The sequence below is a fragment of the Sceloporus undulatus genome, chromosome 6 (assembly GCF_019175285.1).
Source record: "Sceloporus undulatus isolate JIND9_A2432 ecotype Alabama chromosome 6, SceUnd_v1.1, whole genome shotgun sequence".
NCBI lineage: Eukaryota > Metazoa > Chordata > Lepidosauria > Squamata > Phrynosomatidae > Sceloporus > Sceloporus undulatus.
The window spans coordinates 100,563,812-100,587,941 of record NC_056527.1 but is presented as its reverse complement, the minus strand read 5'-3'; the positions used below and the strand labels follow the sequence as shown (position 1 = coordinate 100,587,941).

Genomic DNA, 24,130 nt, shown 5'->3' with positions numbered 1-24,130 from the left:
TTCACCTCATTTACGTATCAGGCTTTTCAGTGAAGATGGAGCAGAAGTTCAGAATTCAGAAGTTCACCTTTGTCTCTTCTGAGCAGCTCTGGTGAACTCTTGAGAATAAAACTCCACAAACCCTAGGAGACATTAACCATTCTCCTTCACTTGTAAACATTTTCAAATTTCATCAGCAACACACTTTGAATGGACTTACAAGAAGAAGGAGAGTCAAAATTGTGGCTACAGAGTTTGCTGCAGAGTCTTTTTTAGTGGATGAAGTAATCTAGTTTCAAGTGGAAAGAGTGAAAACTAAAAAGGTAGGCCATTTATTTAACTATTAATATTTCTTTTTCACTTTTTAGAAGTACTTCTTTTTCTCTATGCTATCCCATTCATTGATTCTTTTCTTTATTCTTCATCCTCTCTTCATTTGTGGAAGGATAGGAACAGAATAATGTCATGGTTAGGCAACTAAGTTATGAATTCAGATCAAAATGTTAGCTTAAATATCCTCAAGAGTGTTACAGAAGGCAAAATCTAGCATCCTCAATCCTATTCCTCATCTTCTATATGGTCACACTTGTTTTTAAGAACCACTGTGATGTTGTATGTAGTATATTCCCAACACAAATATATTGGGAAAATCAATGAAAGATGTTTGTGAGGAAAATAAAAGTGGTGGTAGCTGCAAGGTTAAGAATAAAAACCTCTTGGACAGTTTTCTATTATTACCATCATAATCACCATCAATTTCATTGAGCATCCAAATCCGTTTGTTCACCATCCTCTCAGCAGCATATATCAACAACGCTATAATGGTGAAAGGACATAAAAAGGGAAGGAAAAAATCAAAATGATGCTTAGCATTTATGAAAAAGAAACCCTCTCAAACTTTATAAGCTTTAATCTTAGTTGTTTTTGAAATGGTAGTGTTGTGTTACACTCCAGTATATATAGTAAACAGATAGTATCAGACAGAACAAAAATCCAATTGTTTACATCGCTGAGAGAAGTAAATGTAGAAACATTAAAGTTGCCTGAAGTTCAGTTTAATAGTGGAAGAGTCTAAAGACCCACCATAGACTTATGCAGATATTTGCAAAGGTGGCAGCTATCAGGTGGGCATTGTCATGAAGGACTCCTGTTATGGACCTTCTGGTCAGCTAGCAGTCACTTGGGTTGGGGGAAGAGCTGCCCTCATTGCTGTCCAGCTGCCAATGTTTCCACACTGCTTCCATAAAGGTACTTATACTGAGTAAGTGAGCAAGCCAATTGTTTTTTTAATTATTATTATTATTTGGGGGGGGGGGTCCCTTTTTTAAAAAAAAGAAAAGAAAAGAAAATGAATTCTAATCCATTTTACCTTAAGCTCAGACTACATGTTATGTTAATTACCTATTATGCCATTCTTTTCTTGTTTTTTTTCTTCTTATTCCAAAGCAAATGTGGACAATTTGTGGATCTCCTAGATTTTGTTTGATTGTAGTTCCCATTGACTGTAATGGCTAGGGCTCATGGGAGTGACAGTTCACCATCTACACAGTCAAAAGTATCCTGCTTCTGCTCTAAAGAAAGTGTGTGCAATTCTGATTCTCACTTAGACCACCATATACAGAGTAGGATATGATTCTTCCCTCTACAGTGTGTTTCCTCCCCAACTACCCTCTGTTTCTGAGAATTTTGTTTTTCTTTAATTGCTTTTCAGGAGAAATTTCAGAAGCAGCTTGTTTTTGCACTGCAGAAAGGGCACCCTCCCTTTTTATTAAGTGGTTTCAATTCAGATTGTCTTCATGTGTTCCCTTTCAAGTTAAGAAAAGGAGTATTACATGATGCACTTAATAGAACCATATTGCTTGACCCTGAGAGTAGTTGATTCTTGCTCACCTCACATCAGTAAACAGTGAGTTAGAATTAAGGTAACTCTTCTTTTGACAATGTAGCAACTTTTAAAAATCACTTTCCATTTTCTTTCTCCTTCCTTTCACAGAATCCTCTGCAATTTAAAGTGAGGAATGAAAAAATGTTCAACCAAACTACTGTAACAGAGTTTCAGCTCCTAGAGTTCTCTGATGTTCGAGAAATACAGATTGCACAATTCATTGTGTTTCTGGTTTTTTATTTGGCTGCAGTAGCAGGAAATCTCCTCATCATCTCTGCTGTAGCTCTTGACCATCGGCTTCACACTCCTATGTACTTCTTCCTGATGAACTTAGCCCTGACAGATCTTGGAACAGTTTCTGTCACCATACCCAAATCCATGGCAAATTCCCTCATGGGTAGTAGGTTGATTTCTTATTTTGGATGTGTTTCTCAAGTTTATTTCTTTCTCCTTTTTGCAGCATCAGATTATACTCTTCTCACCATCATGGCACATGACCGGTATGTTGCCATCTGCAATCCACTACGATATGAGACAATTATGAACAAAGGAGCCTGCATTGAGATGGCAGCCAGTGCATGGCTAAGTGGTTTTCTCTATGCTGTTTTGCACACTAGTACCACCTTTGCCATGACATTCTGTTCCAATAATATTGAGCAGTATTTTTGTGAGCTCCCAAAGCTGCTGAAGATCTCCTGCTCTAATTTATCACTACTTGAAAATATATTTCTTGTTTTAAGTATTATGGCAGCATTTGGCTGCTTTATCTTTATAGTTATAACTTATGTAAAGATTTTCACTACCGTACTGAAAATGCCCTCATCACAAGGAAGATGGAAAGCTTTTTCTACATGCCTTCCCCATCTCATTGTTTTCTCCATGCTCCTGTTCACTGGAACATTTGTTTATTTGAGACCCATACCTCACATCTCTTCAAATATGAATATGGTGTTCGGTGTCATATATTCTGTGATTCCACCTATGATGAATCCAGTGGTTTACAGCATGAGGAATAAGGAGATTAAGGCTGCCATGACAAAGCTTTTAGGTCTGAAATAGCTATATAAGAATGTATTTTATCATGAGTATGTAAATGAATTTGTATGTTTTTCATTGTAACACTAGTTCTATCCTGTGAATACACTTTCTGCATTTAAATACATGCAGGGAAAGCAAGCAGAAAAATATAAGATTTTTTGCCCTCTTATCTCTTTCCCACTTATGTGGGAAATGCAAATGTAAAATGTCAGTTATCCCAGGTTACAAACATTGCAGGGAGCCTGCAAATGCTGAGATTGCCCAGTGCCTCAGATATATTCCTTCTAAATTGCAGAGTATGCTGGATGGGTACAGTAACTCTACTCACTCTTACTCTTTCCCCTTATATGTTGATTAAACTCAGAAAGAATATGCCTGGATAATGTAGGACTAATCATGTTTAAAGAGACTGAGGATGTTTATAGTCAAAAGTGCATAATAATATGATACATTGCCTGAAGTGAACTAAGTATGTATAGCCCAAAGTACCTTTCAAAATGCTTTGGAAGGTAAGGTGGCATACTTAAGGTTTTTACAATGGCAGATTATATTGAATCTGTTATTGCATCCCAAAATGTGCACAGTAAAATGTACAACTTTCAAATGCATGGAAAACACCCATAAACCCACATTATGAAGTAAGGGGAAGGTAAAACCCGGCTTATCACCTTCTTGTATTCCATCTGCTTGTCTCCTGCCACTTAATTTTTATGGTGGTGGCAGTAATAGTCCTCCTAGCACACAGTATCAAACTGCAATCATTTTGTTGTTGTTATTGTTCATCAGAATGACAGCTGTGACTATGTTACCTAATCACATGCCATTGGTTCTTGCCAAATCACATTCTGTGATGAAAATTTAATTATATCTGAGTGAAATAAGTTTGTAGTATAATCCTTCATAGATTCATCTTCTTTCATCTAAGGCTACAAAAGCTTTTGCTACAAACTTGTTTTTCCCATTTAGGACTTTATTACACATGGCTATAAAAGTGGAATTTTAATAGGATAAAAGTGTCTTTGGTCAGTAAAAGTAAAAAAGTTTTCCCTTGACATGAATGTATAATTGTAACTGACTGTACGGGGTGGTGCTCATCTCTGTTACGAAGCCAAAAAGCCAGCATTGTCTGAAGTTTACTCCAGTGGTCATGTGGCCAGCATGACTGTATCGAATGTTGTTGCCAACTGAAGTGGTGCCTATTTATCTACTTACATTTTCATGCTTTCAAATGACTAGGTTGGCAGAAGCTGGGACTAGTGACGGGAGCTCACTCCATTCTGTAATGCTTTGACTTTCAACTTCAACCTCCCAATTTTACAGTCATCAGAACTGATATCTTAACCACTAAACCATTGCATCCTTATACATCTCTCTGCTAGTATATCCCTTTACAATATAAGTCTTTGGTCAGTACATATCACAAATGTTCTTCCTGTCCTAATGCTGCCTTGCATTTCATTTGTTACTACAGTGCATCTTTTCATTAAAGAACAAAACCTATCAATAGGTTCTCAGTCTTGTTTTTATTTCATTATTGCCTTTCCACTACAATTCCACTTCTCAAGTAGTCATGTGGTGTGAATGGATGTGATTCTGCTCTTCTCTCCCTCTTCCATCTCCTTCTTGTTTATTTTATTTCATTTCATTTTTATGTTGTGTTTCTCCCAGAAAACGACCGAAGGTAGCTCACAAATAAAACCATTTAAAAAGATTTTAAAATAGAAGTTTTAAAAACAATTAAATACATCAAATAAAAACAGTATAAAATTACATACATTAAAATTATAATATTTACTCCATATTACAAACATCCCATGTAAAAGCTATCCCATGATTATGTTTTAAAAGCATGCCTGAATAAAACCATTTTTTCTTGCTGATGAAAGGAAAGCAGGGAGGGGGGCAGCTAAGACTCCCATGGAAGGGCATTTCAGCAGATAGGAGCTGCCACTGAGAAGGCTTTCCTGACAGCCCCTAAGGGGAGGTGGGACGCTGCCCCCTTTCCTGCCAGATCGGGGATGCAGCAAATGCACACCATGCCCCCAACCTGGCAGGTCCGTGACACAAAAAGAAGCTGCAAGAAGCAGCTTGTTTTTGCACTGCAGAAAGGGCACCATAGCTGCTGGCGCTGTGGTTTTTCGGTGCTCCTTTGGTGCAGTGCCTGTACATGCTACACCAAGGGAATGCCGTGATGCTTCCCACTTTGCGGTAGGGCACATGGCATCACACTAGCATGAGGTTGGAGTCATGGTTGCCATGCTCCCACTCTGCCCCGATACCGGTGTTTATCGCTGGTCTGTTTAGGATCTTGGTCTCTCCAAATAGTCTGGGCCTAAGCTGTATAAGGCTTTATATGCCATGAGCAGCACTTTGAATTGTGTCCAGAAATGAACTGGTAGCCACTGAAGCTGTTTCAACAAAAGAATTATATGCTCCCTAATACTGGCCCTGTTCAGCATTCTACCCATAGTGCTTTGAACCCACTGAAGTTTCCAAACAGCTTCCAAAGGGAGCCCCATGAAGCGTCTGTTACAGTAGTCCAAATGGGACATAATCAAGGCATGTATCACCCTAGCCAGATCTGATTTCTCAAGGAACCGGCATAGCTGGTGCATAAAGTTTAGCTCAGCCAATGTATTCCTTGGCACTGCTGAAACCTGGGCATCCAAGCTCAGAGTTGAGTCCAGAGTGCAATCCCAAACTGAGAGATGAGTGAAAATGCATTTTATTGCATGCCATACAATAATAATAATAATAATAACTTTATTACGGCCAATTGGCCAGCACGGCATGCCATACTGTTCTCAATGTGACCCCATGCTATCTCCTAGTGCTAAGCCATCCCTGATCAGGGCTCAGCCTCATGATTCTGCTTCGCCGGAAATGCTGAATTTGAAAAATTCAGCTTGATGTGCTTCCCAGTAAATCATGTTGTGGTTGCAAGATTACCTGAAAGTCACATGGTTAATTACCTGTACCATTGAACCATTGTCACACCAAAAATGGACAGAAGAGTTAGAAAACTGTTCTGCCCAGATGTGTACTGCCACAACAATGGGGAAAAAATTCCAAAAAAGATTAAATTGGTGGTCACTCCTTAATATTTCCAAAATTTCAGCCATGTTCATGCACACCGTTGTCCATTAAAATAGAGCCCAAAACCTAAGGAACCCATTGCATCAGAACTCACTTGTAAAGCCCCCTGAAAGCACAAGGTCTTGCACCAGAAGGAAACACCATTAAAGGAATCCAAAAAAGTCACCCAGACCCACAAATCCTCTTTGATGTCTGCTGTAATTCTTATCCTATGGTGGGGATTTTTATCCCCACTGTAGCCATATAGAGGCACCTCAAAAAGGGCCCCCCTGGGGCCAACACTCTGTATGCAAAGTTAAGATGGCCAATGAGCTGTTGGATTTCGTTAAGGGTGGCTTTCCGGGCCTGCAGAAATACCACTACGTGATCCTTAATTTGGGTCAGGTTGTCCATTGGCAGCCTGGAACACTGCTGAATCATGTCAATTTCTATCCCCAAGAATTTGAGACAAATGACTGGGCCCTCCATCTTCTCATGAGCTAATGGAACTCCTGATTGTCAGTAAGCAAGGCAAATTGCTGCATGAGAAAAGCACACTGCTCCATCCCCGCCCAGCCGAAAGAAAATTGTCCAGGTAATGGACCACACTCTGCAGCCCAGACTGAAGTTTAATAGCCCATTCCAAAAAGGTGCTAAAAGTTTTGAAAGCCAAGCAGGAAACAGAGCAACCCATTGGAAGTTTTCGGTCCATGTAGAATTTACCTTCAGAAGAAAACCCCAGCACTTAAAATCATAGGGATGAACAGGCAGCAACTGAAATGCTGACTTAACACTGACATTTGGCAAGTTCAGCGGCTGCACCCCTGCTGCACACTATGGCCAAAGGAGAATCAAAAGATGTATATTACACCGTGCAGAGCTCCTGGGGTATCACATCATTAACCGATCCTCTGTGAGGAAAGGACAAATGGTATATTAACCTAAATTCCCCAGGAGTCTTCTTGGGAACAATTTCCAGTGGTGACACCCTAAAATTTGCTCATCTCCATTACTAAGCTGAAGAGCCAGCATTGTCAGAGACTACTCTGTGGGTCATGACTGCACAGAATGCTGTTTACCTTTTCACTGAAGTGGTACCTATATATCTACATTCAAAATGTTACCAGAAGATAACAACAACAACAACAACAACAACAACAACAACAGAGTTGCAGCAATCATGTTAGGAGATTTTTTAGTTGCTTTGGAATTTTCCATACAGCTGCTTGAATGTCTTTGTTCCTTAGACTATAAATGATGGGATTCAAAACTGGAGGCAAGACTGTATACAAAACAGCTGAAACAAGGTCCACTGTGGGAGAGGAAAGTGATTTAGGCCTCATGTAGGAAAACACAGCAGTGACCATAAATAAAGAAAATACTGTCAAGTGGGGAGTGCAGGTTGAGAAAGCTTTGTGCCTGCCTTGAACTGACTGAATCTTCAGCACAGCAGAGAAGATGTAGCCATAGGAAACAAAGATGAATCCAGCAATAAACGAGTCTAAAATCATACCAAGGGCAAAAATCAAAACTTGATTAACTCTGGTGTCACTGCAAGAAATCTTTTGTAATTGGGGGACATCACAGAAGTATTGCTGAATAACATTGGAATCACAGAAATTTAACTTGAAAGTCATACTAGTTTGTAATGCTGCATGGACCAAGTTGCTAATCCAGGAAGCTGCTGTCATTCGGATGCATGCATCCCTGTTCATGATTAGGCTATACTGCAAGGGGTGGCAGATAGCTACATATCGGTCATAAGCCATAACTGTAAGTAAGGTGAGCTCTGAACCTGTAAAGATGATAACTAAGAAAACCTGGGCCACACAACCAGCAAAAGAAATCAGCCCATTGTTTGTCCCAGAAATAGCTATGGATTTTGGGACAGTGGTTGAGATGAAGCAGATGTCTGAGAGTGACAAGTTGACCAAGAAGAAATACATTGGAGTATGAAGATTGTTGTTGAGAGCCACGGCTATGATGATGATCAGATTTCCCATTATGGCTATTAAGTAAATAAAAAGAAACATCACAAAATGCAAAACTTGCATGCTATGTTCATCAGAAAATCCCATGAGAAGGAATTCTGTCACAGAAGATGTGTTCGGACTCATATGCTCCTCAGTCTTTCTGCTGAAAAGTATTAATGATAGACAATTAGTGAAGAAAATAATAGCAAAGATAAACAATTGTTTTGCGATGTTGAAAATATTCACCTATTGCTGAACTACATATTGAATTATCATTATTCACACTGCTTTAACTGCCCTGGCTCAAAGCTAGGGAATTCTGGGGACTGTAGTTTTGTGAGATATTTAGTCTTCCCTGTCATAGAGCTCTGGTGCTACAACGAAGTACAATCCCCAGGATTCCCTCGCACTAAACTAGGGCAGTTAAAGCAGTGTCAGACTGGATTATTTCTGCAGTGTGTTTTGGATCATCATTATCATCATTTGTATATTTTTATGTGAATAAAAATAAAATCATCATCAATTTATTTATTTATTACATTTACATGCCACCTTTCTCCCAGAAAAAGACCCAAAGTGGCTCACAGATAAAATATTGTTGTTGTTAATATTAATATTAGTATTAGGTAACTTTCATCATAATGTGTGTTTCTTTACTTTTTCATCCCTCTTCCTGTTCTACGCCCCAGTTCAGAAACTAAACTCCAAGGCTAATCCCTTGAACAGTTCATAATTTGTAGATTTTAAAAATATATATTATTACTTGCTAGTCTTAGTGAAAGGAAATTCATCTGAACAACATCCCCATAGGAACATAGAGTTCACTGTTATGGCATAAAGGATCTTGATTGAGCCTTACCTTCTTTCTGGAATATAACATCCCAGTTTACAAATGCAGTTGTGAATAGAAAGTTTATTAGGAAAGATGCTTTTTTGCACAGCTCCTCCTTGTCATATAGTCAGCCACTTTGTATTAGCTACTTTTGAATACTGGTACAATCCACAAAACTACCCGAATTAAGAATCCAAAATGAGAATTGTATAGAACATTGCCATATTATTGGTGATTTTAGTGGTAGATATCTACTAGCATGCCCTCAACTGACACAGTTAACCCTTGTCAAAGATGGAGGGAGTACATCACATAAACTTTTTACTTTTTGAAATCTATATATTTATGCAGAAATCCACACTTTGTCACACAGGATGCCAAGCAAGATATGAGTTGTGTGGAGGAGCAGACATTAAACAAGCCTAAACAAAGGTCTTTGGAGATCTTTAAACAGAGGCTGGATGGGATGCTTTTTTTGTGATCTCCTACATGGCCCTTGTGGTCTCTTCCAATTCTATGATTTTTTGGTTCAAAGATTATAGTTTTTGAGGGAGTTGAAAGTGGTTTTATAAACAGGTTAATACTTCTGATATGCATATGTACAGTACATTTAACCTGGAAAACAAGTGTCATTGTTTGAAAAAATGCAAGAAAAAAATATCAGTGTGCACTACAGTTAACAAAGCCCTCTCATCCTGCATTTAGTTTAATTAGAATCTGTTCTTTGCCATCAATCGTACTGGAGGCAAAGGACACCATAAAAATGGCATGTGTGTGTGAAAGAACATAATCATTTGAGAGAATCTTCACGTTCATGCCGTAAGAACAATATTAGATAACCAGTCAGATCCTTGCTACAGTTCATCTGTGAAAACAGAAATCAGATGCCATTTAAACCTTTTCATTAGCTATAAAAAACAAGCAAGCAAACGAACAAACAACACTTTGTTGGAGAGGCTACTTTGCAATTATGAGTTATGGTATGACTTTTTTCTAATAAGAATTCCATAACAGTATATGAAAATCACAGCATTCTTGGTCTTTGACCCAGGGATATTGAAAGATAAGGGAAATCATCAATCATACAGTGTCAGTTTTCCTGTATTATATTTCAAAGTTGTCCTGTATCACTCTGAAACATTCACCTGTTACATTCCTTTACCTTAAAATCAGAAATAACGAAGGAAAAAAACTCTTTCCTTTGATGATATAATTATGATCTTTCTACTGATTTTGAAGTTGTACTCAAACCATTAGTCATTTTAGAATGGAAATGCTAAGCAAACAGGCTACTTCTTTACTGAGGATAATTCTACTTGCCTCTGTGTTTTGCTTGAAAGATTAGAGTGACAATGAACTTCAGTTTGATCTTCTTTGAGGAGACAGAGGAGGAAGAGATTACATGCTCTGTTCTCTGTGGTGCTATGGGAAATCACTCCTTGGAAAAATAAAAACTCTCTTCTTCTACAATACAATTCTAATCTTTCCATTGATCCTACACTTCTATCTACTATTGTACTGTCTTCTTAGAATAAATATCCTGAATGAACATGTTTCATCATCTTTCCGGAGGATTTTCCTTGAGCCTGGAAGACAAGAACATCAGCTTCATTGTGTGTCATTGATGAGAGATTATGTGTGCTATGAAGAGACAGAGAAGGAAGAGCTTGCATCATCTCAATTTACTCTGTTGTTTCAGGGGATCAGTCCTTGGAGAATGTCACAGATCCCATGATGAAAGATCCAATTTTTAAAAGATGTGGCACAGCACCTAACTTTCCTTTTGTTTATTTTTCACATAACTTGAAGATTCAAACTTTAGTCCCAGATGATTATAGTGATCAGTTATCAGATGGTATGGGCAATGGCTCCTGCTAAAATTGAGTCCTGAAACTATTTTCTAATTGATATCAAGTAAGGTAATCATTAGTCTCTGAGATGAATAATTTGTTTTTTCCCCTATCTACATTGTAAATTATGCTTTAGTAAGCTTAGTGATGCAAAAACTGGTGAAAATGAAGCGTTTGCAACTGTAGACAGAGTTTTGACATTATTCATAGGAGAGTTCAGCATTTCCCATGGGATGAAACAAGGTTTACTTTTAACATAGATTTTTGTGGGTTTTTCGGGCTATGTGGCCATGTCCTAGAAGAGTTTCTTCCTGATGTTTTGCCAGCATCTGTGGCTGGCATCTTCAGAGGATGCTTGCCTGGAAAGGAGTTGGGTATACAGTACATATTGTGTGACCTGGAAATGCAGGAGTGATTTGCATGTGTATTGTTCTGTTGCTAATGGCAGGCCTCAGGGTGGGAGGGTCTGCAAAAGAGGATTAGTGTCGGCTTGATTAGTGCTCATTGTCTGCTGAAAAACCCTGACCCTGGGAGATTTCTCATTTGCATTTATTGAGTCTTTATCTTGCTATTTTTCAGGAATGGAAGCCAAACTTGTTTACTTTAAGGGTTTCCTCTTTCCTGTTGGAATTGTACAGGTGTTTGTGGATTTCAATGGCTTCCCTGTGCATGAAACTTGCCCAAGGTCACCCAATGGGTTTCATGGCCAAGTGAGGAATCAAACTCTGGTCTCCAGAGTCATAGTCCAATGTTCAAACCATTATGTCACATTAGTTCTATTAGGTACGATTATATAAGATTGCAGTACTAGTGTGATTTCAACTGCATGACTAAAAGTATGCAAGGATGTTTCAATGGCAATACAGACATAACAAAGGGAATTGCTATTGTCTTTATTTAAATATGGTGTTAATATAAATATACAATATTCTTCCCATCATGATAATTAAAGATTTTTATTAATCATATAAAATACAGTTTTCATTAGAGGTACTTATTTTGGAAAATGACCCATGTCTGCTCAGGATGATTCAAAGCCAGTGCATTTAACTTGAGTCCCAGACTCCAGTCGAGCTACAGAAATTCTTAAATTTCCTGCTTCCCCTTGACTATCACTGGAAAGATCAATATGTCATTACCATTTGCACTCATCCTCAAAATTAGATCAAACTGGCAGACTTAGTAGACATTTAGGAGGAAATTGCACCTACTGAATTCAAAGAGGTAGGAACAAGGGGCTTTGCCATATGTGTCTTTAAAAACAAAACAATACAAATCTCACCTTTTATTTATTTCAGTTTCACAAACAACATTAAACCAACCACAATAACAGAGGTTCAACCAGGCTTTTGATACAAGTGAAAAGAAAAATACATATATGGTACACTTAAAGGGCAATCCCATCAGGGTAGTTATCCAGGTAGCATTGTATATTTCCAACTAGTATGAACACAACATTCACTGAAGAAGACTCTCTTGATGGGGTTGGGGTAAAAAAGTCTATCCATAAGTCAGCAGTTCCAATGGTGGTAGAGCAAATGCAAGATCAGGGTAATATAATCAATAAGAGTTTATCAGTTCTCATAAAAGGAATGTATTTTTTTATTCTTTTTAAGAGTTGATGGTGTAATAATGGTTTTCAAGTAGCCTTGTGTGCCATACTCACTCACCATTTTTCCAAAGTTAAATCATCCATCTTCCAACCAGCAGCTATTTCATTTCTTGCAGCAGTCAGAAGGAGGACAACAAGGTTTCTATGTTTCAGAACACTGTATTCTTTTCTTTCTAAATGGAGTAACAAAAGTGCAGAACAATGGAGCTTTTAATGGACCTGTCAGTTACTTTTTAAAAAAAATGAATACTTGAAGATGGAGGTCTTTAAACAGAGGCTGGATGGCCATCTGTTGGGGATGCTTTGACTGAGAGTTCCTGCATGGCAGGGGGTTGGACTGGATGGCCCTTGTGGTCTCTTCGAACTCTTTGATTCTATGATTCTAAGATATGGGAAGAAATTTTCAGATCTTGATGCCTTTTCTGTGAGCATCAAGACTGCCAATTTTTGGGTGAATGAGTAGGGATATTTTTGTGCAAGACCAAAACTGATAACTTGCAAGATGCCCCCCCCCCATACTGCATCTTCCTTGTGGATCATTACCAAGAAAATGAAAGATGGCATAAAGGTTGTGTTAAATAACAAACCCACAAAGTTTCAGAATGATAGGGCTAGCAAATCATGTTCAGCGTGTCTTCCAATCTTGAAGAGAAGAGAAAATAATGATGAAAATATCCTCCTATTTTCTTCTCTCACACAGGGACAAGTAATTTCTACATTTTTCCCTACTGCACAGGGAAAACCCCAGACATCTTTCTATGTTGTTCCTGTCTACTATTCACACATCTGAAAATATCTCAGATATTATTCTGTGCAGAAATACACATGGGTACTTTGCATGGAAATCATTGGTGTTTTGTGTGGAAAATATGTTTTTTGCACACACACACACACACACTATTTCTAGATACACACATGTGTGTGCTAAAATACATTTTGCAAAGAATTCAGCAATTTTCCATACATTCTCCGTTCTGGTAGTCAAGGTCTGCTGTCTCAGCCCTGGATTTCCTCTGCCCCATCTCGAAATCGCCCCTTTTCACTTGCTGCCTCTCACTCCTGGAACCTTCTTCCCCCAGGAGTAAGAGCCATCACTTCTTTAACCAGCTTCAAAACAGATTTGAAACCATCCTGTTCAGAGAAGCATTCCCAGGCATTGCATAATTGTCGCTTGCTATTTGATGTTCTTTTGTTGCCTGTTTTATTCAATCATTTCCTGTATTGCTATGTCCTCCCTCCAGTCCATCTCCCCTTCACCTTCTCCTTTTGTGTTGTGTCTTTTTTAGATTGTAAGCCTTAGGGCAGGGAACTGTCCAATTAAAAAGATTGTATGTACAGTGCTGTGTAAATTTACAGCACTTTATAAATAAAGGTTAATAATAGTAATAATAATCCCAAAACACAGTTGAATTTCTGGAAACTGGAAGTTTTTGCATGAATTGTGTGAAACTTTATAGAAACCTGAAATTTTTGCACAGAAATTCATGTACTGTATGTTTCTAGAAATTGTGTTTTTTGTGCTAAAGTGTTATTTCTGTAGATAACACATTTTAATGCAAAAAACAAATGCTGTTTACAGAAAGTTCTTCCCACAAAGCATGAATATTGGGGTACACCTCATAGAATATGCCATAGGAACATAAGACAGATTTTTCAGACACTCAACTCCTTTCATGTCCCAAGCAGGATATTTTTGATGGATAAAGGATATTACATTTCTAATTTAGATGGCCAACTCTTTGCCTTTCTCAAGTTGAAATTAAAAACAAAAATTAAAGAAATATCTACCTTCAGCTAGATTTTGAGAAAAACCTACTTCATCTCATGAAGCAACATAACTTGTCAGAAGTTACTTTGTTATACAGTCGGCCCTTCTTATACACGGATTTTTTATACACGGATTTAAGCATACACGGTTTGAAAATGTTTCAAAAATATAAATTTACCTTGATTTTCCATTTTTTATAAGGGACACCATTTTGCTATGTCATTATATTTAATGGGACTTGAGCATACACGGATTTTGTTATACACGGGGGATCTTGGAACCAAACCCCAGCGGATAACAAGGGTCCACTGTACTTCAGACTTTGAATAAACCCACTGAACATTTATAACTTAGTAGGTTATAACCAATACACATAGACATCTAGACTTATTGGCAGGGTTATCAATTTTATATTGTTTGGGAAGAACTCACTTGCTTTGCATACATTTCTTTGAATCTCCACCTGAAGAGGTGGCAATCCCACAGACAAAGACTGTCTAGACTTATGGTGAAACCTTCTATCTATGATATTATAGTTACAAGCCAACGTACTGCCAATCTACAAATACAGTGAACAAAGAAAATGTTTCCCTATCTTTCTGACAACAGAAATCTTTTATAAACCCTCCTGATGGCATTCTTCATCTCACTATTCCTCAGTGTGTAAATAAGGGGATTTAACATTGGTGTGATCACTGTATAGAGGGCAGAAAGAGCCTTGTCTGCTACAAATTCTTGGAATGGTCGAGCATAGATTAAAATACAGGGTATAAAATGGATGCATACTACTGTAATCTGGGCCCCACAAGTAGAGAGAGCTTTCACCTTCCCTTTGGTGACATGTACTCTTATTTTGACCAAAATGATTGTATATGATGCAATGAGAATGATGAAAATAATGATAGTGAGAAGCCCACTATTAGAGAACATTAGCATCTCTATAACAAATGTGTCTGTACAGGCCAGTTTGATCACTTGTGGAACATCACAGTAATAGTTGTTCAAGATGTTGGGTCCACAGAATGGCAGTTTCATTATTAGAGTTACCTGGACAATGGAATGGACAAACCCACCCAGCCATACTCCTATCACCAAACCTACACATAAAGCATGGTTCATTATGGTGGGATACTGAAGTGGTTTATGGATAGCCAGATACCGGTCTAATGCCATCACCATAAGAAGGAAAATTGCAGCACCCCCAGTGAAGTGAAAGAAGAACAACTGTGTCATGCACCCACCAAAAGAAATAGCCTTCTGCTGTGAAGCCAGGTCCCACAGCATCTTTGGCACTGTGACTGAAGATTCACTGAGGTCTATGAAAGCCAGATTTCCCAGCAAGAAATACATTGGGGCACGAAGCTGGTGATCAGTGATCACTGTTGTGATTATTGTGAGATTGCCAAGCCAAGTAGTAACACAGACTGTGAGGACCACTAGAAAGAGGACATATTGTAGATGGTGGTTTGCTGTAAGGCCGATGAAAATGAATTCGGTCACAGTGCTGGTAAAATTCTCTGGCTTCATTATTAACACACTGAAATCAAAATACAACAATGAATTACAAATCAATCCATTGTATTTCCCCTTCTTTTTATTTTGTTCACTGATGATACTAGTGAATAATTTTCAATAAACCTGTGAAGTATTCTTTTTTCCCTATTTGATTCCCCCCTCCCCATTTGAAATTAAAAAAAATAACATTTACTTTTTACCCTCAATAAAAAGCAACATATAACAGTGAGCTGGATTGGCAGGTTTCTTTCTTGTAGCACTCTTCTTTTTCTTTTTCCTTTTAAACCAGGCCTCCATGGTTTATCAGCTGGAGCCAGTCACAATATGGTTCCATTGATTGTGGTTTACTGGAGGTGGCAGACTCCCCCTCTTGTCTCCCCTGACCTGCTGTCCCACTAGCCTCCTCACTCTCCCCTTCTGTATCCCCACTGCTGTCATCACTCATATTAGGAATTAGTTTGGGTTATTATCCAGTCCACCTTTAACATCATCTTCTCAAACCACCCATTATCCCCATTCACTCATCAGTCCCCTTGCAAATCTCATTGCTATTAACACTTTCCTTCTATTACACTTACTGAGCTGCAATTGCAGTCTGGTTTCCTTTATATTTAATTCAAGACTGATAAGAAAGGTAATAATGTTCATCATCATCATCATCATCATCAATCATCTCATAGTTGATGTGGGTGTTACAAGCCCGTAAAGTTAGGGACAATACAGATGGGCAGAAAGGGTGGGTGAGACACCGCTCCCGTGGATCATTGCTGTGGTGACTGCACATTGCGGCAATGATGTGCCATGAAAAAGGAACTGCAAAATGTGGCTCCTTTGTCCGCTGTTGCTGACATTAGTGCCCTGGAGCAGCGTGGTGACGGACCTTGTGCACCACACCATTTGGACATGGTGCATGAGGGATGTCATCACTGTGCACATGAGTGTGAACACATGCGTGCCAAAATGGTGCCCGGACAGCACAGTAGGGTTTGGGAGCGTGTGGACATGCCACTCTCCCAAGCCCTAAAATCATCCCCAGGCCAGTGCTTTGCACCAGTCTGTACTGGGCTGTAGTCTCTTGACATGAATATCTAGTTGTAACTGACTGTAGGGGATGGTGCTCATCTCTGTGTCTAAGCTGAAGAGCCAGCATTGCCCAAGGACTGCACTGGTGGTCATCTGACCAGCATGACAGTACTAAACGCTGTTACCTTTCCACTGAGAAGTGGTACCTATCTAGCTACTTGTATTTGATCCAGTTTTAAAAGAATGGCACTGGGTGCCAGTGTATTTCTGATCTTCCTTTATTCTACATCTGAATTTTGAAAAAATTTGTAAATGCAGATTTTTCAAAATTGAGCTGAAGCTCAATAATAATAATAGTAATAATAATAATAATAATAATAATAATAATAATAAATCTTCCATCTCTAATCGTGGAGGTCCAAGTAAAATGAGGTACATCTTACAAGCCTGAAGTCTGTTCACCTCTTTTGTATGCTACAGTGAAATTTTACCCAGATAAGCATCTTTCCAGTTCAATATGCCTGGGTTAGAAGAAGCATGCTATCTGCATTCTCACTGAGCCACCAGAAATAGTAATAGTTTGAACTTTCAGGATGAATTTTCTGGCTAATGAGAAAGGGGCAGCCCCCCCCCCAACATACACACACCAAATCTTGACTAGCGTGTCAAAACATTATCCCTACTCTTGGAGTTTTCTTTAAAATTGTCAGAAAATGACAGTAAAGCGGAGTTTCAACAGTGAATTTCCCCCTTTCTAACTTTCCTTGAATTCAGCAAAATCATCTCAGTTTTACTACCTGAAAAGGTGACAGTCATCTGAAACCTTACTGACTTATTTATTGGTATTTATGGCTGGAATCCTACTGGTGACATAAACAGGCATAACTGGTATAATCCAGTGGTAGTTGAGAGACATGAGAAGGTCTAGGGCGCCATTTAGTTGCAGTTTTATAGTTAGGAGAGAGAAAGAGCCATGATTCTCCTGGGTGTTTAGTGCATTCACTGGATGTCTGGAAGAGTACTAGGACCTTTTTCTGCCCTAGCTGCAAACAACAGTCAGATAGTCCCCCAGCCATTGATCGGCCATGAAGGTTTACTCCAACATTGGTCAGCTTCATTTTGCAGCTGGCAACAGCTAAACAGGCCTAGCCACAAGCAGAATTATCCTGCCAGAGTTATGCCCCATCAACCTCCCTACAGAATCTTAGCCTGAGCCAACAAATTTATTCATATCCTGCCCCAAAACATAACCAAAACAGGTTTAACTTTTTAAAGACAGGAAAGAGAAGAGACAATAACAGATAGAGCACAAAAGCACCTGCAATGTTTGGTTGAAATTTAGCAGATCTAATTCTCTGCTAATGGGCTACTGTGCAGGAAATATTTTGACAAACATGAACATATAGTTATTGCCATTTTTAGTTGAAATACTAGTCAGTACGGGGGGCAAATCTTCAGATTTTCTAATCTTGACTCAGGGTTCCTGAGTTTTGTGTTTAGTGCCCATCATTTATAAATCAAGTATGTGCATACAGAGAGACACAATTACACCATCTCCCTATATATTGTATGATACCTTCTTGAATTCCTACAAAAACGATAGAATATAATCAAATTATGCAATATGATCAAATCAGTTCATAATCAAATCTTCCCCAGTCCCATTTGACCTTACCTGTTCTGAATTCAATGCCAGTTGTCTTGAGTTGATGCTGAACACTTTGCAACACCTTCTTTGGAATTCTACTTCATTTACATAAACTCCAGCTGGAATTAAATCTTACAAAGAGTGATTGTGTTGTTATACAATGTAAGTGTGCATGAGCAGAAACCCATGCAACTCCCATATACTTGGGGAACTGAGGTTGCTAACTTTTGATAAAACTCATTTAAGTGTTTTTGAAGAATCCAGTCTTTATTCATCAATGTTGTTGCTGTGTGCCTTCAAGTCATTTCTGACTCATTGCAGCCCAAAGGCAAACCTATCATGGGGCTTCCTTAGCAAGATTTGTCCAGAGGAGGTTTGCCCTTGCCTTTCCCTGAGGCTGAGAGCATGAGATTTGTCCAAGATCACCCCATTGGTTTCATGGCTGTGGGGAAATCAAACCCTTTTCTCCAGAGTCATAGTCCAACACTCAATCCACTAGACCATGCTGAATCCTGCTCAGTACTGCAATTAAATTCCAAACAAAAAGAATACTAAAGTTTTAAGAAAGGTTTACTGTATAGTGATGTAAATCTTCACTGTCACATGCAAGAACAAATAATTTGTATACCTTTCATTTTGCTGTGGGAGAACACAATGATTTCTGCACAGTTTTTGATCAGAATTCAGGCACTTTGCATAGAAATACACATGGTTTTCTGTGCTAAAAAGTGATTTTTATGCACCGCCTTCCTTTTTCACAGAAAGCTATCGTTAGCATCCTATTAGTCAGTTACAAGGTAATAATATTGTAATTATTTCCTATTTACATTTACAACCATGGTGCCATTACCACAATTGTAAATGCCCCTTAAACTCACTTAACATTCAGGCAGCTATACTAAGCGTTGAACTTCTGGACACTGCCTAGCAGGGATGAATTTTGAGGTGGGCTTTTTGGAATCAGATCCAGAGTCATATTGTAGCCATGGCACTGTAGCTAAGTGTCTAATGCAAGGTTTTGGCCTGTATGTATTTATGTGCAAGTGAGTTATCTTGGAAAACTTCCCAAAGTGTGAAGGAATTTGTCACTGCTCTGTTCTTCTTGAAAGGGTTTTCCAGTTATTGGGGAAATCTTTTTTTTAAAAGAAACTGAATACAAACAAATGCAAATGAATGCAAACAAATATTATTTCTATCCCTCTTACAGAATGTTGCATGGAACAAGAGTGGTATGGGTGATGATGCTATTGTTAATGTGATGATGCCATTGTTCATTCCCTTTCAGAAATGGAAGAATCATTCAGACCATATGTAGGTATAAATCTGAGTGCTGAACACTCTTTTGGAACAAAATGTATAACTTAAAAGTAAAAAAGAGGGAGAAATAAAGGCACCCAATTTTTTGACTTGCCTAATAATTTAGCCATATGTGTGCACAGGCAGACAAATTCTGACTCTGGCATAACATCCCTAATCATTCAATTTTTGAAAATCTTTTATTAAGAGTAAGTTACAAATGCAATACGAATGTAAACAGTAAAAACAAGCAAACAAAACAACCCTTCTCACAAAGTTAGGGTATGCATTCATCCCCCCCCCCATACTGTGTGCCTTCAAATCATTTCAGGGGGGTTTAGCCATTGCTTTTCTCTGATGCTGAGAGAGTGTGCTGCCCAAGGTTGCCTAAATGGCTTCCTTGGCCAAACAAGGATTTAATCTTCCAGAGTTCTAGTCAAACCACTATACCATGCTGGCTTTTGTTTCAGTTTTGCCAATGGCTGTTTCTAAAATATTTTTGAAATACTGGCAAATGTAGCAAAAACAAAACAAAAACAAAACAAAAAACAAAAGAACACACCTCTTTTTTAAAAAGAGGTAAAATAACAAAATAGATTATTGAAATTTCACAAACTGTTTGCCATCTAGCTTTGTTTCTGGTTGACAATTTTAGACACTACACAAAGATTATACAGCGTGCCTGCTCCATAATCAGGGTGCTCCATGCACGGCTTCCAGTTTACATGGAAGGCACGCTGCAACCCATTGAATGGCTCATGCACGCATAGTGCGCATGTGCCACACCATCGCAAGCACGAGCTCCATTCTATTGAATGTGGCTTGAGCTTACACAGTATTTGCCTTACTGGGGGGTGGGCGGAACGGATACGCACATAACGCAAGGCTCCATTGTACTACACAAAGATTTATATGCCTTGTCGTGCCTGGTTGCCAGGCCGGGAATTGTTTTGTCTGGAAAGTGTCAAAGGATTTTGCTCTAGGGAAATGGAGATCTAGGATGTGGACTGAAGCATTCAAAATATAAAGGCTATAAGAAATCTACAACTACAAATGCATTTTAGGGCAATTGGCATTTATATATTTAATATATTAGTAAAAATTCTGAGGGTCTCTTCCTATCCCAAATTCATGCCAATTTGTGTAATGATATTTTAGCTTGATATGCAATGCTTTCCTACTAAAGACACTGAGGGCAAGATTAATGTAATAATCTGAATATTGGACTAGGACTTCAGGACAGCAAGGTCTGAATTTCCACTCAGTATGGAAACCAACTGGATGACTATGGTCAAATCATGCTCTCTCAGCCTTAGATGAATACAGTGGCAAACATCTCAATAAATCTTGTCAAGAAAATCCCATGATAGTTTCACTTTAGAGTCACCATACTTCAGGGACCATGTGAGGACGCACAATACTACAAATGGAAACACACAGATTCTAAAGAATATCAATAAATGCAATATTTGTTTATATCTGAACATTCCAGTTGAGGAATTGCATTGTAGAAAAGATATTGTGGATAACATTGAGGCCATTTTTGGTGCTTATTTTTTATATATAAGATTAAATTAAAATAATACAGAAACTAAAATGCTGATGGGGAAAATCTCTGTTATACACATGGTTGTAATACATAGGTTAGACCCTTGGGAAAAGATGGTTTCCTAAATAATAGGAAGGTTAGGATATTTTGACCAACTGGATTTTAAAGGGGATCTTTCTTCTAGTAGGCCAATGGACCTCCCAAGATCAACCAGCCAACAGAGATCCAATGAACAGAAGAAATCTCTTTGGTAAGGAAACAAACTTGGGTTAAAGAATAATTGTTCTTCACACAGACATTCAGGGCTTTAATCCTATAAATTAAAGGCAAGTCAGTGGTTATAATGGTTTTAGTGTTGGTCTATTACTCTGGGAGAACAGAGTTCAGATCCCCACTAGCTCCTGGAAACCAACTGGATCACCTTTGGCATATCACACTCTCTTAGCCTCAAAGGAAGGCAATGGTAACCCTCACTCTGAAAAATCTTGCCAAGAAAACTTTGTGACCTTAGGACCACCATACATAGGAAATAACTTGAAGGCACACACACAAAATCAGTGCAAAGTTCAAAAATATCTAATAACCACTTCAAGTTATCTTACTATTATTATGGCTATCTGTTTGATAAATGCATTATGGTTAGTTCCATTTTTCTGTAATTCAGAAGTTTTCTCAGGAATTTTCTAATGTTTTTCATTTCTGTATTGCGCAAAGTGAAGTTCATTGAATTCAGCATTGGTGTCAAAACACTATAGAGGACTGAAGCAATCTTATCTTCTGGAAAGACCTTGAAAGGCCGATCATAAACAAACATCCCTGGGACAAAATTTAAACTCATGACTAAAATCTGTGCAGCACAAGTGGAAAGAGCTTTATGTTGCCCTTCTGTAACATGTCTTCTAATTTTCACCAAGATAACAGTGTATGACACAAGTAAAGTGAAGAAGATTAATGTCAGGAGTAGTCCACTGTTACAAACCATTAAGATTTCTATGATGTGTGTATCACAACATGCCAACTTAATGAGCTGTGGGACATCACAGTAGAAATGGTCCAGAATATTGGATGCACAGAAGGGTAGCTGAATAAGAATTCCGACCTGGACAATGGAGTGAGCAAAGCCGCCCAACCATGCTCCTGATACCAAACCTACACAAACCCTTGGATTCATGATCACCAAGTATTGCAGTGGCTTGTAGATCGCTATGTATCTGTCAATAACCATCACAACCAGCAAGAAAACCACTGCACCCCCTGTTAAATGTAAGAAAAAAATCTGTGCAATGCACCCATTGTATGTGATTGTATGAGTATGGGAGAGAAGGTCCCATAACATTTTGAGTGATGTGACTGTTGATTCACTTATGTCTACTATGGCCAAATTAGCTAACATAAAGTACATGGGTGTATGGAGACTGGGTGTGGTGATCACTGTAATAATAATGGTGAGATTTCCAAGCCAGGTTGTACTGTAGATAGCAAGGAAAAGGAAGAAGAGGAAAGTTTGTATTCTGGGATTCTGAGACAGGCCCAGGAGAATAAATTCTGTCACTGCAGAGCTTCTGTTCTCCATTACAGCATCCTCTTGGAGCAGAAGTTTCCCCCAGGAACATCTAGGGAGCATTAAAATCATGTTGTAAAATTTCTTTTCAAGCAATTCATTCATGCCAGTAAATATTATATATTGGATGCTATTTCTGAAACTAGCTTGGACATATTGAAGGAGGTGTGGAGCACCATACGAAGGCAGTTTCGAATTGAAATAAGTCCAAGAAAACTCTGCTCTGTCATCAGGGTAACATCTGAGTACATCTGTATCCCACTCAGTATTATCAGTTCTAATTTGCAGCAATGGTTCTCTAGAGTTTCAGGCAGTATTCTTTCCTATGCCAAGTTGGAGGTCCCAGGTGTCACAGGGTGAAGCTCCCACCAAGATTGAAAATTCCATTTCCTACTGAAAATGCTGAAAAATCTTCATTTATTTCAGCAACAGATACTAATACAGCTTCTTCTCTCCCAGATGATTAATAACATAAGTACACTTATTGTACACTGATTTCTTACTTTTGAGCAGCCCTATACATCTGCTTGTTAAATCCCAAGGCTGGGTTCACACAGTGGCTCACTGTTCATGTAATGGTCTGTTACAAACTGGGAGCTGAGGGTGGCAGAAGAAAACTGCCAGCTTCAGGCTGCCTATATCTCAAAAGCCTGGTTCTTGGAGGTGACCAGGACTCCACAGAGCCCAAAGCACAGGAAAGGCAATTGTTCAAGCCATCCTTCTCACAGTACATTTGCTCTAAGGATGTCTCCCTTCTCAGACACCAGGGATTTTTGAAATAGGTGGCTTGGAAATAAAATAAAATAAAATTTAGTATTCTCCTGCTGTCATTGCACACTTTTTCTTCCATCCCTTGCCACTTCACTACTGCTATATTTTTCTTATTACTGCCACTTTTGCCTTTACTTCTAGCCTTACTACAATACACCAAAAAAGGTATAGGTTTAGAAACTTATTCCAATTTTCTACATATGCCATTGACAACATACTAGCAATGTCACTGGATGTAAAAGGGATTTAACTGTTGCAACAGTTCTCTCTCTGACTTAAAGAATACCATAAAAACACAGTTCACTGACTCACACATATTCCAGTTTGGGTGGCATAAAACACACAGACAGACAGACAGACAGACAGACACACACACAGAAATACATGTTTACATACATACATACACAATATAAACTCTTCATATTGTTTTCAGGGGTTATAAAGATTCAGTCCTTTTGAAAACCAGCAGCCATAATGTCTTTTATGGTCTCTTGTTTCTTCATTGTCAAACACCACTTACATGCTTCTCTGCTAATATATATAACCCTACCTGCCTGAAACAAGTTCACTTGAGCTAATTATATATATGAGACCTTGGGATCCTATACTTTCTCTCCCCTTTATTTCCCTCGGTTATTCAGTTTTTCACTTTTTCAAATTTTAAGAATTTGATTAAAGAGGAATCATCCAGAATTTTTTAAAAAAGTGATGATGTGTTGACTCCAACCATGAAATAGAAAAGCTTACACCTACAA

General features: G+C 38.5%; 4 protein-coding genes across 4 annotated transcripts; 1 reads left to right on the top strand and 3 right to left on the bottom strand.

The window, feature by feature from the left end:
- The first annotated feature begins 1,984 nt into the window (after nt 1–1,984).
- LOC121934511 (olfactory receptor 14I1-like) lies at nt 1,985–2,923 on the top strand. The gene has a single exon (XM_042475078.1). The coding sequence runs from the start codon at nt 2,006–2,008 to the stop codon at nt 2,921–2,923; it is 918 nt and encodes a 305-aa protein (XP_042331012.1). The 5' UTR covers nt 1,985–2,005.
- A 4,232-nt stretch (nt 2,924–7,155) lies between these two features.
- On the bottom strand, nt 7,156–8,094 carry LOC121933723 (olfactory receptor 14A16-like). Its single transcript, XM_042473710.1, has one exon. The coding sequence runs from the start codon at nt 8,092–8,094 to the stop codon at nt 7,156–7,158; it is 939 nt and encodes a 312-aa protein (XP_042329644.1).
- A 6,509-nt stretch (nt 8,095–14,603) lies between these two features.
- Nucleotides 14,604–15,539, bottom strand: LOC121934498 (olfactory receptor 4D1-like). Its single transcript, XM_042475060.1, has one exon. The coding sequence runs from the start codon at nt 15,537–15,539 to the stop codon at nt 14,604–14,606; it is 936 nt and encodes a 311-aa protein (XP_042330994.1).
- Nucleotides 15,540–21,656: 6,117 nt separating this feature from the next.
- LOC121933722 (olfactory receptor 4D1-like) lies at nt 21,657–22,616 on the bottom strand. The gene has a single exon (XM_042473709.1). The coding sequence runs from the start codon at nt 22,614–22,616 to the stop codon at nt 21,657–21,659; it is 960 nt and encodes a 319-aa protein (XP_042329643.1).
- Nucleotides 22,617–24,130: the final 1,514 nt, after the last annotated feature.

Excerpts from the sequence above, each read along its gene's own strand:
- LOC121934498 (XM_042475060.1), bottom strand. The coding sequence starts at position 15,539 with ATGAAGCCAGAGAATTTTACCAGCACTGTGACCGAATTCATTTTCATC.
- LOC121933723 (XM_042473710.1), bottom strand. The coding sequence starts at position 8,094 with ATGAGTCCGAACACATCTTCTGTGACAGAATTCCTTCTCATGGGATTT.
- LOC121933722 (XM_042473709.1), bottom strand. The coding sequence starts at position 22,616 with ATGGAGAACAGAAGCTCTGCAGTGACAGAATTTATTCTCCTGGGCCTG.
- LOC121934511 (XM_042475078.1), top strand. The coding sequence starts at position 2,006 with ATGTTCAACCAAACTACTGTAACAGAGTTTCAGCTCCTAGAGTTCTCT.